The sequence below is a fragment of the Erpetoichthys calabaricus genome, chromosome 4 (genome assembly GCF_900747795.2).
Source record: "Erpetoichthys calabaricus chromosome 4, fErpCal1.3, whole genome shotgun sequence".
In the NCBI taxonomy this organism is placed as follows: domain Eukaryota; kingdom Metazoa; phylum Chordata; class Cladistia; order Polypteriformes; family Polypteridae; genus Erpetoichthys; species Erpetoichthys calabaricus.
Window position 1 is genome coordinate 189,901,874 of NC_041397.2, and position 15,008 is coordinate 189,916,881.

Here is a 15,008-nt window from a genome sequence, read left to right on the forward strand (position 1 = left end):
CAGTTCAGGGAGTATGCTAAATGCAATCTTGTCTTCATAGGCACAGGCATTGCCAGTTTAAACTAACAGTCTAAATCCTGAAAGAAAACATGCCTTAAAGGCAGGGGTGTCGAACTCCGGGCCTGGAGGGCAGCAGGTTTTCATTGACCCTTTTCTTAATCAGTGACCAGTTTTCACTAATTAACTTCTTTTCCCCTTCATCTTAATAGCCCTGTTTTTAAGGATTCAGTGCTCTGAACTGATTATTTCATTAAAAGACAGCCAAACAGAAATGTGATGTGAAACAAACCAACAGATGACTGGCTAAATTACAGTGCACTGTCAAAATGTTTTGGCAACAACCATTCACGAATTAAGAAGATGGTTAGAATGAAAACCTGTACCACTGCGGCCCTCCAGGACCTTAGTTCGACACCTGTGCTTTGAGCGGTCAACTCTCAAAAATGAGGGCCGTGTCCAGCAGTCACAAATGGAGCTCAAGGAAACCAGGGGGTGAAAGGTTGCCACAGAGAGGTAGAGAGAGAGAGAGAGAGAGAGAGAGAGACGGTCAGCCGAGAGGAGGTGTACAGCCAGTTTTGTTTTAAAATGGCAGATTGTCACAAATCAGTTTACTTTTTTTTTTTTTTTTTTTTTAAAATGCCCTTCTGAAATGACATGGACATCCGGTTTTACAATATTTATGGAATCTCAAGCTGCGGATTGTTACCGGATATGCAAAACAAATGCAGTCATTTTTACTCTGACTTGTGCCCCTTTTCCACAGCTTTCTCATACGATTGCATTCAAATGCTAATTATTAGCATGCCGTACAGACATGGGTGCAAACACCACGAAATGTTAAAACCCCCCAGTAGTGTTTCTTTACACACTTGTGCTGAATGATCAGTTGCCTGTAAATTCTCAGTGTTAGCTTGGCAGAGGGATGATGTGCAAAATTGTTCAGGACATCATCCAGTTTGGTTTTTCATGCTGTGATTTGCCACCATCTCCAGCAGGTCAAGAAGGTGTCCCATAACTGAGCCTACCTTCTTAAAGTGCCTTTATCACTGTATGTTTATTAGCATTTGGATACAATAAAGGGTGCAGATGCTATGGAAAAGGGTGAAATACAAAGAAAATTGTAAAGGAAATTCAAGCATTTTAAGTTTTTCTCTTGCTTGAGCTGTCCCTTTTTATAAATTAAAGAATGATGCACTGCCATTGCATTTGGTTAGGATAAAATCCCAGAGCCACACGAGGGCCCCCCAAAACACCTCCCCCCCCCCCCCCCCCCCCAGTCTGACTTTAGCCACCTCTGCCCTATTTAACGTCCACAACTGAGGATTTGCCCCACCTAGTGGTTGCTATAAAATTAAGTATGCAAACCTCATTAGCACTAGTGACTTGAAAATGATTTATGCTATAATAATAAAAAAAAAAATACCCCCCCCAGCTGCAGATCAAACAGTCCAAATACATGTACTGCACTATAATGTCTCGAGACAGTTTGCTACAGAAAAAAATTCTAAAATTTAATTTAGATAGGCATATAAAAATTCTGGTGAACTGATGGCTCCTTGTATATAAAGCATTGGAAGAAATGAATGATTAATATTAAAATGTGCTCATAAAATACTAAAAATTGTTTAAAAAATGAATCAACACTACACACCTGGAAAAATGATTTATTAGTATTTCATTTTAAACTTGTATAATCACACAGTTTCTTAAAAACATCACACTAAGTGCATTAACAAAACATAGGGCAGTTTATGTCCCAATTGCTGCCCATTACACATGAATGAAAGGGGCAATAAAGTTCTGGATTTCAGCTCAGATCTTTGAAACTTTCCTCTTAAAATGCAAGCAAATGACAAGTCAAAATTCTAAGCATCCGATATTTTCTTGACTACCACACCATAGCAGCCATTTGCTTTATTACACCTTTTTATTCTTAAATTACAAATAAGCCATAACAAGCTTCTTAATGATATTTTGTATGTTCCAAAGTTTCAAACTGGCTTTCCGTCAAGGCACCTCAAGGAAGCATGTCAGACTAATGACATCCACATTCTATGTAGAAAAGTAACTAACTCACTTCACATCCATGTTTTTTGCCTGTTTTGTGATGGAAAATTGTTGTATGCTAGTGGAACTGCTAGAACTGATTTGGTAGTTTATTCATGATAAGCAATATGCAAAAAAACACACTTGACTGTTTTGTTGCACAATCCCTTATTCTATGCAATAAAGTCCTACATTTAGGCGTATACAAACCCATTTACTTGCCCCCCTTTCTTGTCTCCAAATCCCAAACACATAGGAGATTTTGATTAGAGAGCTATCTAGAAGAATCAAGGGTAGCCCCACAAAGAAGCTGGAATATACATGCAGCTACTTTTCCCTGTTGTCAAGAAAAAACAAATGGGTGCTAAGATGCTGCCACATTGGGGTGCATCAGGATATTTACTCACTGAGAACTCAAAAGTCTAAAACAATATTCCAAACAGATGAAGAAAATGTGAAAAAAAAAACTAGGAGAAAATCTAGAAGGACGGGGAAAATAATTATATATGTATTGTACACACTCAAGTCACTGAATTTAGAATATTGAGGGGTACACAAAACATCTCTGAGCTGCCAGCCATCTAAGACCAGTCAACTTGGAGTAGCAGCAGACAGTACATTTTAAAAGGAGTTTCTCATTGGAAGGTCATATCATTATTGACCCCGGTGGCTTAATGGGTCACTATTTGGACTAATCCTCATTTTGCAAATGGAGCAGATGGGTGAGGAGTATAAACTTGGATCTCCAGAATTCTCTTCTTAATCACAGTAAAACAGCAAATTCAAATTTTCTCCAAACCGTAGCACAAACATGAACGAAGACTCTGACATACAACTAGTAAAGTTAAATAATGCATCAAGATTTTTAAATTAATTTCTTGACATTGGTATGTCTTTAGTGTTGACCATCAATGGTTGGTGGTTTAAAGAATACAAAAAAAAAATGGCCTTCTATTGGGGTACGGTTTTCTTCTTCCCACTTAATTATAAACAGGCCGCAGACAACAAGAGTGTAAGTCGAAATTTGCAGTGGCTGCTCTTATTCCAGTTGTTACAAAACATGCCAGTTATTGATAAGCAAGTGAATTCAAGTCGGGTTACTAAAATGCAGCATCTCTCTGGAACTCTTGCACACCACAACAAAGGCAGGATGAAAACCTGAAAATAAACCCTAAGCACAACTAAAAACTAAAACCAGAACAATTATGAAAACAGCCAAACAAAAGAAAATACGCAGCAATCAAATTTAGTCTCTTAAAAATCTGTAAATGGAATGATGCTCATGCTTCCCTTTAAAAGTACCATCTGTTTCTGCTAACCAAACAAGTCTGAGAAGCTTTAAGAAGAAGAAAAAAAAGCTTCATTCAAAAGAGGCAATTCAAAAAATTATACAGCAATCCCAAGAATTGTGAAAAGAAAGCAACTTATTTAACCCCAAAATGATACATAAAGGTGTTTCCCTCAATGTTTCTTTACAATAATAAAATACTTACCACCCCTTGAACTATGAAGGTAAAATTTGTGTATCCAATGACCATTTATAATTAAGACTTAATACTGCACCATGCTCCCATATTAGCAGAAAGTTACATTTGTCAGTTTAGTGTATTCAATGTCGTCTTGTGATGTCCAATTCATAGACTCTGCAGTATTGCTATTTCAACTGTACTTAACAGTCCAACATGTAACAAAATCTCAGCTTAGGAAAAGCTCAAAAAGAAAAGAGAAAGGTGAACAAAACTCACAAACCATAGTTTAGTAAAAACAACAACACTGCAGATGCCAGGTTCAGCAGGTAAATCCTGCCAAGAAGCAGATTAAGCCAACTAGAAGCTCCCTTATGTTTGTCTGTTTATTTGTAGACTTTAAAAGTGCGTGTATCAACTTCTTGCAAGAGCCTGTTAGTTACAGTGGTAGATAGGTTTGACTATTCAACAAGTAACAGATCATTTAGTTGTTTAAATGGTTTGATAGCCAGCATGACTTCTCTTCCTGCCTATAAGGTAGGCAATCAGCACTATCAAAACCAATCCAGCCAGTGCGGCACCCACTATGATTGGGATGAGCATGTTGTCTTCATCCAGCTGACATTCCTCCACTAGGGAAGGGGGAAAAAAAAAAAAAAAAAAAAAAGTGAAATGTCTTGTTAGAACATAATTTTGGGTTTTATTGTATAGCACTTTGGTCATCCTTGATGTTTTTAAAGTGCTTTATAAATAAATAAAAAATCTACATTACGTTACTTTACAAGTTACCATTTTCAGAGAAATAAAAGAAAACCACTCCATTCAATGAGTACCTGCATGTCGACATCAGAGTCTCATTTCCAAGACATGTCCTACCCCAATCCTCAAGCCAATGGTGGCGTTTTTTTTTTTTTTTTGCTTTAACGGTTACTGATTTTATCAGCTTAATGAGTATTTTCTTGACAAATGTTTTCAAACTTTATTCCTTAATTCTCCCTGAAGGTAATGTAAATCAAAGTCACCGATACCTAAGCATGCAGTGGGTATCCTGCACTCACCTTGTATCTCAATCCAGTGCTAACTTCAACTTTAACAAACTCTGTACTTAACAAAAGTACACTCATCTGCCACATTATGAAAACCATCTTCCAGATATTGTGTAGGTCCCCCTTGTGCCATCAAAACAGCTCTAAACCAGCAAGGCATGGACTACGCAAGATGTCTGAAGGGGTCCTGTGATATCTGGCACCATGATGTTAACTGCACACTTTTCACGGATTGGACTAATTTTTCTTACACATGCCGCAAATGGTCAATTGGAAAGAGACTTGGGAATTTGGAGGGCAAGTCCACACTTTGAACTCTTTGTAATGTTCATCACACCAGTCCTGAACAATTTTTGCAGTGCGGCAGGACACATGAAAGTGGCCACTGCCATCAAAGAATACCGTCACCATGAAGGGATATACGTGGCGTGGAACCATTTTCAGGTAGGTGGTAAGTTTCCAAGTGATATCTACATGAATGCCAGGACCACAGCTGTCCCAGCAGAAAATTGCCCTGAGTGACATACAGCTCTTTCCCACGTATACAGTGCACATTATCTAAAAGAAAACGTTAGTAAATCAAATAAGGACACCTTCTTCCACTACTCCATGGCTCAGGTCTAATGCTCACGGGTTCAGTGTAGGGGCTTCTGGTTATGGACAGGATCAGTGTGGGCATTCTGACTGGTCTGTGGCTACGCAGCCCGTTCTGCAGTAAGCTGCAATGCACTGTGTGTATTGGCACCTTTCTTTCATGGCCAGCATTAAGTTTTTCAGCAATTTGTGCTAAAGAAGCTCTTCTGTGGTATAAGCCCATACAGGCTAACCTTTGCTCTGCAACGCTCATCGATGTGCTTTAGGCACCCATGACCCCTTTGCCAGTTCACAAGTTGTCCATCCTTGAACAACTTTTGGTAGTTACGAGGGGCATTCAATAATTTATCTACTTGAGGAGGAGGGAAAAAAAAGCTTAAAAAAAAAAAAAAATTTTTATTTTTCAGTATAGTTTCCTGATAGCTCCCTACACTTCACTTCATCCACTTTTCCTGCAATAACTTTAACCCCTTTGAGAAGAGAAGAAGAAAAAAATATATATATATTTGACCTTCAAACCAGGACATCACAGCTGCCTTGTCGTTGTCTTCACTTGAAAACCGCTGTCCACGGAAACGATTTCTTCAAAACTCGGAACAGGAAATAATCCGAGGGAAACAGGTTAGGACTGTAGGGTGGATGGTTCAGTTGCTGGAACCCACATTCTCGAATGGCAGCCTGTGATTGACGGGATTGTCATGAAGCCTACTTGATTTGCACAAGGACTCTCCTGACATCCTGTCTCTTGGAACGTTAAATTCGCACTGAGCCACATCTGTGCATGAGTACCTTTGAGACATGTCACAACATGCCATGACTTGTTTCAACATGCTTGCTACTTTCTTTTACACTCTGGTAGATAAATTATTGAACACCCTTCATACTAACCATTGTATACCTGCAACGCCTCACAAGATCTGCTAGTTTGGAGATGCTCTGACCCAGGCACATAGCTATCACAGTTTGGCTCTTGTCAAAGTTGCTCAGACCCCTATACTTGTACATTTTTCCTGCTTCCAAGAGGTCACCTTCAAGAACTGACTGTTTACTTGTTGCCTAATATATCCCACCCCTGACAGGTGCCACTGTAATGATCAATGTTATTTATCTTCACCTGTCATTGGCTTTAATGTTGGTGCTGCTCTATTGATCTGATTTATTATTGGAGGACCAAATGAAAGACTATAATTGTTAAGCATTCAAAAATCAGACTATGTGCAGTACCTTTGGTAAATGACCTTAGTCTTTTGAAACAAACATTTATATTTCAAGTATTAATTATTACATATTAAGTGTTTCACTACCAACTGAGTTTCTAAGAGAACTCATTTGTGGCCAGCATTATTATCATTAAGCCTAAAATTTTCCAAAATGAAATTAGGATCAGTATAGACTGCAGACTATGGGGAAAGAAAACTAGAGTAACCGGAGGAAAAACCTACACAGGAACAATATGTACTATTCACAATGAAGGTTTAAATGCATTTATAAATAAAAAAACAAATACTTGCCTGCACTAAACTGGCCATCATGAACTCCAAAAGGCTGAATCTGGAGGTCAAAGGCATTGACAGAAAAATCAGAAGAGACTAACAGAGTTTGCTCAGCTTTGCATGTGTAGGATTTTCCAAAAGATGCTCGCAGATAGCTCAGACTATTGTTCTCAGCATGAAACTTTTTTTCTGTGTCATTGACAGCATAAAGTGAAGAGAAAAAAAGATGAGAAACAACCTTTAAACAATTAAAATAAGCAAAACATTAATTATACCTCTCTCTCTTTGCAATTATACCAATTCTAAAATATGAAGAGTTTCACATAATGCTATTAGATATGCAAGAATTGTACCATTCAATAAATATGTTTATTTTGTGGATCAAGACAGTTCAATAACTACTGTGTGTCATCTATGAACTGTTAAACATTGACTGATGCAGGATAACCATTAAGTAACCAGAGAACCAAATCAATATTAACATAATTCTAAAAGTCTCAGAAACATATTGGAATATTTTAGAATTAAGTTATAAAAAACAAATTACATATTCAAATGTTTAAAAAAATGCAACAAAAGAACATTCCTTATAAACAATATAATGCTAGAGAAAACCTATCTTAAAGATGAACAGAACTTGATCGATTTTATGGCATTCCTCAATATACATTTTCTTCATTCATGGAAAAGCAATACAAAGATTAAAAGAAGCCTAGAAATATGCCCAGGAGCAATTAAAACACTGAATGCAGCAGTTTAAGATTGAAATAAGCAATTAAGGTTGGAGAACCTTAACAAGCGAGACCACTAAAATGAAGCATTAAAATGTCACTTAAGCAATATGTGCTTCATCAGCAAATAATTGAGTTCTCGTTAAGGAACTGGGTTGGAACAAAAACCTGCACATACTGTGGCACTCCAGGACCGACGTTGCCTACCCCTGGCTAATCTTTCCAAGCCTACATTTGGCTGCTTTTTAAAGGAACTTGCCTCTCTATTTAGAGAAGGCAACAAATGCTTAAAGGAGAGAGCACTGATGATAGAAATTAAATGTGTGATGTAGTTACACTTCAATAAATATAAATAGCAAACTGTGTGAACGTGTTTTGCAGAAATAGAACATTGAATGCCTCAATTGTGAAGTAAACTAATTGTGTACATACAAATCATGTGCATTATATTATGTAAATCCACCCATCTTTAGAACTCGATTTATCCAATTTGCTAGCAGGAGTCTTGAAGAAATCCTGTGAAAAACTTAGAGCCTTACAACCCCACAAAGTACAATGGGCTCCAATACTCAGAGCTCTGAATTTGGCAACACTAAGGACAAAACAGGAAATAGCCCTGGACAGGTTGTCATTTCTCTGCTTAGCACTTCTACAGGAAGAGGGGTTATAAATATAAAAAAAAATCCAAACACATTACAAATGAAAAAGGAGTATGCTGTTCCTTTAGTTATTATGAACACATGGATTAAACAGTTCTGGTAATCAGTGGATGATCCATGATATGAAAGATTTTCCCTTTGTTTAAATGACTTTAAAACTCACCATTTTAAGAGTATGTTCAGTGGTGTTAGTACAGAATTAATTTTCAAACAATATGCACTTTCATAGTAAGCACAGACTTTCTAGAGTAATTTACAAAACACTAACAGCTAAGCTAATTAATCAATCCATTCAAATAATATTTGTTGAAATTTGTTTGTAGTATGTAAAACATTGTAAAGCTGCAACAAAATTGTAGGATCTTGTTCTCATTAAAATTATCAATGTAACAAAAAATTTGATGCAACAATTGCCTGGCTATGTTTCTATAAAATAGGTTCCATTCTTGATGATCAGCTTAAAAGAAGTAGGGGATAAGAAATATTTACACTACCCAATGGAAAAAAAAGCCTTGGATGATTCAAAGCTGTAATGCATTAAAGCATCCCTTTTAAGAACAGAAATTCGAAACAAAAGATTGTGTTTAACCAGGGCACGTAGAATAAATGGGTATAACAACTTCATCTGCTAGTTGGTGAGCGACATCTTTTTATGTGTGTTAAAGACAGCCCTTATAACAAAAAAAGTTTTTTGAAAAACCATGCATACAGCAGATGAAGAGACAAAGAGGCCGAGTAGTACACTGACCTAGTAAATTGTCAAGATGGACCAGGTTATGCACCAACAATCATTCATGGAGACAAAATAAGGTATATAAAAATGAGGGGAAAAGAACAATTCAGAATTTAACATTTAAAAATCTAACCATACGCTGTAAAACAGCCAACACAAAAGTATGTTTGAGAAAGTGCAGAGCCAACAGTAGCCTCTCCTGAAGAGAAAACAGGGATTCCGGCTGGCACAGCCCAAGTTCAACACAAACTTGTTAAAGTAGGTGGTAGATGTGAAATCTACCCATCCAATTTCTAACCAATGTATCCAGTTTGCACATTATGTGCTTGGGAGTTCATAATATATTGCTACTAAAAGCATTTTAAAAGGTCTTTTGATGTGTGACTGTATTTGTCCACCAAGACTGTATCCTAGCTTTTAATGTTTCTGCTGCTGCATGTATCTGAATTTCCCCATGGAAGTAATAAAGGGTATCTAAAATAACCTGTTGTGATATAAAATGAACAAAAAAACATTACCACCAAAATTTGGAAGATCATATTTACATTAAATCACACTGCAGCTGTTATACCCTTTACTTTTAATACCTAAACATGACTCAATTTTTGACAGTAACATATACCTGAGAAAGTGACATTTATTGCAAAATAGACCAGAGCTTATCTTTCATCATAAAATATCCAAATGGCTTTTAGTCTACATGACTTTTGTTACCAATGATTTACACTTTAAAGATGCATTTAAAATATATAATTTGTAATCACCATGAAAATGGCTTCAACCCAGCAGTTTCTTTTTTGAACATGAACTAAAAAAAGGCTTTGAGAATATTACATTATTTAATGATTATATGTCTTATTTGCTGTAGTCATCTTAAAATGTTTATACAGTAATCCCTCGCTATATCGCGCTTCGACTTTCGCGGCTTCACTCCATCGCGGATTTTATATGTAAGCATATTTAAATACAGTATATATCACGGATTTTTTGCTGGTTCGCGGATTTCTGCGGACAATGGGTCTTTTAATTTCTGGTACATGCTTCCTCAGTTGGTTTGCCCAGTTGATTTCATACAAGGGACGCTATTGACAGATGGCTGAGAAGCTACCCAACCACAGCATGTATTACGTATTAAATAAAACTCCTCAAATATATTGTGAGCACAGGGGCTGTTCGCACCCCTAGAGGACACGGCCACTCCTCAATAAACGCTGAAAGATTACCTTCACATTGCTGCCATCCTTGCTGGGCTTACATGTGGCTGCTTTGTCAAGCGATATGCTTCCCGCACGATGCTTCGCATACAAACAGATCAAACAGCACGTATTGATTTTTGATTGTTTACTTTTCTCTCTCTTTTGCTCTGACATTCTCTGCTCCTGACGGAGGGGGTGTGAGCAGGGGGGCTGTTCGCACCCCTAGACAATACGGACGCTCGTCTAAAAATGCTGAAAGATTATCTTCACATTGCTCCCTTCTGTGCAGCTGCTTTGTCAAGCGACATGCTTCTCGCACGGTGCTTCACATACTTAAAAGCTTGAACGGCACGTATTGATTTTTGATTGTTTGTTTTTCTCTGTCTCTCTCACTCTCTCTGACATTCTCTGCTCCTGACGGAGGGGGTGTGTGTCACAAAGTCAAGGCATCTAGTGCCAGAGGCAGCAAAACATCCCCAAAACATCTTAGATCCTCCACCATGTTTGACTGTAGGTACTGTGTTCTTTTCTTCGTAGGCCTCATTCCGTTTCTATAAACAGTAGAATGATGAGCTTTACCAAAAAGCTCTACCTTGGTCTCATCTGTCCACAAGGCGTTCGCCCAGAAGGATTTTGGCTTCCTCAAGTGCATTTTGGCAAACTCCAGTCTGGCTTTTTTATGTTTCTGTGTCAGCAGTGGGGTCCTCCTGGCTCTCCTGCCATAGCGTTTCATTTTGTTCAGATGTCGACGGATAGTTCAAGCTGACACTGTTGCACCCGGAGTCTGCAGAAAATGCTTGAATACATGTTTTGAAGTTAACTGGGGCAGTTTATCCACCATTCGGATAATCCTTTGTTGCAGTCTTTTATCAATTTTTCTCTTCCGTCCACGGAGATTAGTTACAGTGGCACGTGTTGTGAACTTCTTGATTATGTTCCGCACAGTGAACAAAGGAACATGAAGATCTATGGAGATGGACTTGTAGCCTTGAGATTGTTGATATTTTTCCACAATTTTTGTTCTCAAGTTCTCAGACAATTCTCTGCTCTCCATGCTTAGTGTGGCACACTCAGACACACAACAGAAAGATTGAGTCAACTTTTCTCCATTTTAACTGGCTTCAGGTGTGATTGCTATATTGCCAGTGCCTGTTTCTTGCCATAGGTGAGTTCAAACGAGCATCATCATATGCTTGAAATAAAACGATTTACCCACAATTTTGAAAAAGTGCAAATAATTTTGTCCGGACCATTTTTGGAGTTCTGTGTGACATGATGTCAGATTTGGGTTTTTTTTTCTGTTTTTTTTTGTGTTGTTCCAATGCACATAAAGGAAAAACATGTGTATACCAAAACATTTGTAACTGCAACAATTTTCTGGGAGAAATGGTGCAGTTTCTGGGAAAATTCCAGGGGTGCAGATAATTTCGGCCATGACTGTATATTTAGGTCTGGGGTGACAAGATTAGCTGGAATACGATAACCTTCAATTAAATTTATTGATGCCCTTTATCCACCATTGCCACTAATGCATATCATTATATATTATATATATATATATATATATATATATATATATATATATATATACACGAGCTGTATATACCCGGCGTTGCCCGGGGCAGAAGTAACCTAATCGGTCAAACACTTACATATATACCAAAGTAAACCTAATCGGTCAAACAGCTTCATATATACAGAAGCGAACCTAATTGGTCAAACAGTTATGCATGTGCAGAATGATTTTACAAACATTATGCGTGTTAACAATCATTAACCCCTTCACCGCCCTCTGCCGGATATATCCGGCACCGTTGTTTTAATGCTAACGCCATACTGCCGGAATTATCCGGCACATTTGCCTGTGGTTATATGAATGCCTGGCAAGTAGTATAACTGACGGTTTGGCGTGGGTATTATTACTACGTTGTATTTCGACAAGTCTGTGGTTGTTTTGGCCGGTCATGTGACGTGATTCGCATGTAACAGCTGTGAATATGGCGAAACGTAAACTGACTTCAAGTGAGGCTTTGCAGGTGATTTTGGACAGTTCTGATCATGATTGTAGCAGTTCTGAAGAAGATTTTAGTGACAGTGATGAGCAGCAACGTGCGCTGCATGATATTGTGAATGAAGACGCATCGGATGACGGCGCTGAGTGGGTGTATCCCCAGCATCTCAGCTGGGCTGCTGCCCGTGGTGAACTGCCTTTTCTGCATTCGTTTGAGGCAACATGTGGCTTTATTGTTGATGTAAACAATTACACTGCTGAGCAGTTTTATGAGCTGTTTGTGTCACCTGATTTGATCAGACATTTTGTTCATCAGACAAATCTGTATGCAGCACAGTTTATTGAGAAAAATCCCAATTTACCTCCACATTCCCGTGTTCGTGCTTGGTTTGACACTGATGAAAACGAAATGAAAAAATTCATTGGGATTTTGATTTTGATGTTGATGGGAATAATCAGAAAACCAGATATTGAGATGTACTGGTCTACAGATCCTATGTATGCAACACCTATTTTTGCAGCTGTCATGACACGTAACCGATTCTCTTTGCTGCTGAAATTCTTTCATTTGAATGACAACAGAAACGAGCCAGATAAGAAAGATCCAAACCGCGACCACTTGTTCAAGCTACGTCCTTTGATTGATCATTTATTTGAAGCATTTCAGTTGCCCTACATGCCAGGACCGTCAGTTGCAGTTGATGAAAGTTTATTGTCGTGGAAGGGCCGCTTATAGTTTCGACAGTATCTACCATTGAAAAGGGCACGGTTTGGTATTAAGATGTTTTGCTTAGCTGAGAATTCAGGTTACATTTATAGATTTCGTGTATAAACTGGCAACTTGCACAACATTTAGTGGTCAATACTGCTTGAATAAATGTAAAAAATGTAAAAAAAATGTAAAAAAGTAAAAAAACAAAAATTGTTCAGATTTCGCCTGGCGTGGGGAATATTTAGGGAGTTGGCGGTTAAAGGGTTAAAAAGAAAAGATTGAGGAACTGTTCTTCTATATGTGATGAAGCCACTAATAAGACAGATTTTTTTCAGGACCCAGCTGTTTCATAACTAAACTACTGCCACCCCAAAGTAATGCCTAATAGTGGTTTTTGGGGTAGCTGTGGAATAAAAAGGGTGTTTTTTAGTCAGTAAGAATCTGACACTACCCTTCAGTACGGGCTGAAGGGTGCCTATGTAAGGTTTTACATCGTTCCCGTATGGAAAAAAAAACATACTAAACTTTTTTTTTCATCATTACAGATAATCTCAGTCAAATCGAAGTACGCATTCTCAATTTATTTTTATCTAATTTTTACTTTTTCACAAAGCCATCCCATGCCAATTTGTATGAATAAACTTTTGCTAGAGAGTTAGCAAAAGTTTATTCATGCACATATTTTAATACGGATAATCTATCTCTAATCAAGGTTCTCATTTTGATTCTAATTTAAAATAATAATAGATACTCATTTTTTTGTTCTGTTTTAGAAAAACCAATATATGCCACCTACGTCTTCGTCAAGTCAGCTTCATCCAGCTTCATCACATATAGAAGAAGAGTTCGTCAATCTTTTCTTTTTAATGATTGTTAACACGCATAATCTTTGTAAAATTATTCTGCACATGCATAACTGTTTGACCAATTAGGTTCGCTTCTGTATATATGAAGCTGTTTCATCGATTAGGTTTGCTTTTGTATTTATGTAACTGTTTGACCAATTAGGTTTGCTTATGTATATAGATTAGCCGTTTGTCCGATTAGGTTCGGTTCTGTATATATGAAGCTGTTTATCCGATTAGGTTCGCTTTTTTTATATATGTAACTGTTTGACCGATTAGGTTTACTTTGGTATATATGTAAGTGTTTGACCGATTAGGTTACTTCTGCCCCGGGCAACGCCGGGTATATACAGCTCGTATATATATATAGCAAAATACCCGCGCTTCGCAGCGGAGAAGTAGTGTGTTAAAGAGGTTATGAAAAAAAAAGGAAACATTTTAAAAATAATGTAACATGATTGTCAATGTAATTGTGTTGTCATTGTTATAACTGTTGCTGTCTTTTATATATATATATATATATATATATATATATATTTATATTATATATATAATATACACACACACAAACATTTATATACATATATATACATATCTACATATACACATGTACATATATATACACACACATAAGACTTACTGAGTGAAACGGGCTCTCATTGACAATCATGTTACGTTATTTTTAAAATGTTTCCTTTTTTTTTTTCATAACCTCTTTAACACACTACTTCTCCGCTGCGAAGCGCGGGTATTTTGCTAGTATATATATATATATATATATATATACATACATACATACATACATACATATACACACATACATGCAGTTTTAATAACACAGAAATCAATATAAACATTAACATCATTATCATATGAGAATATGAAGTAATATATAAGAAGCACATTTCATATAAATATAAATTATTAAACAGTAAAATCTTCTTCTGTAATTTGCTACCATGGCAATTTGTGTGTCTGTCCAGGATTTTAAATGACCTGTAGCTCGCAAACCGTTGCACCTATACACTTGAAATGTGGTACACATATAGTACGTCACGTCTACTATCCGCTTTATGGGTGATGATTGTTTTAGTCTTTTTATCTTTATTTTATTTTATTGTACAATCAAGTCCTATCTGCGCACAGCAGGGCAGCCGTGGGCGGATGCGTATGGTGTATTCACTCCATGTTATCGTGCATTGCGCTGTCAGTGGTATTTTGATAAAAGAATTTGAACAACATATAAGAAGCGTATAAATTATTAAACAGTAAAACATTAACATTTAAGAAGTAAAGTTACATTAAGTACTACTGCTGTGCCTTCGGGTATACCTCATTTTTTGTTTGCCCATTACATGCTTAAATGTATAAATTTTTTGGTGCACCTACCCGAGAACACGCGACATATAACCGAGCGTGGGAGAAGCATGGATTTTAAACACGCGTTGAGTTGATGTGCTGGTCTCCCTCGTGAAA

The 15,008-nt window shown here is 37.2% G+C and overlaps 1 protein-coding gene across 1 annotated transcript in view; it reads right to left on the reverse strand.

Annotated features, from left to right (window-relative positions):
• Nucleotides 1-1,648: 1,648 nt before the first annotated feature.
• lamp1a (lysosomal associated membrane protein 1a) overlaps nucleotides 1,649-15,008 on the reverse strand; it is a 69,938-nt gene continuing 56,578 nt past the window's right edge. The window contains exons 8-9 of the mRNA XM_051926228.1: nucleotides 6,664-6,834; nucleotides 1,649-4,144 (exon numbers count right to left, since the gene is read on the reverse strand). Coding sequence (XP_051782188.1) covers nucleotides 4,005-4,144; nucleotides 6,664-6,834 — 311 coding nt within the window. The 3' untranslated portion in view covers nucleotides 1,649-4,004. The remainder of the gene's footprint in view (nucleotides 4,145-6,663; nucleotides 6,835-15,008) is intronic.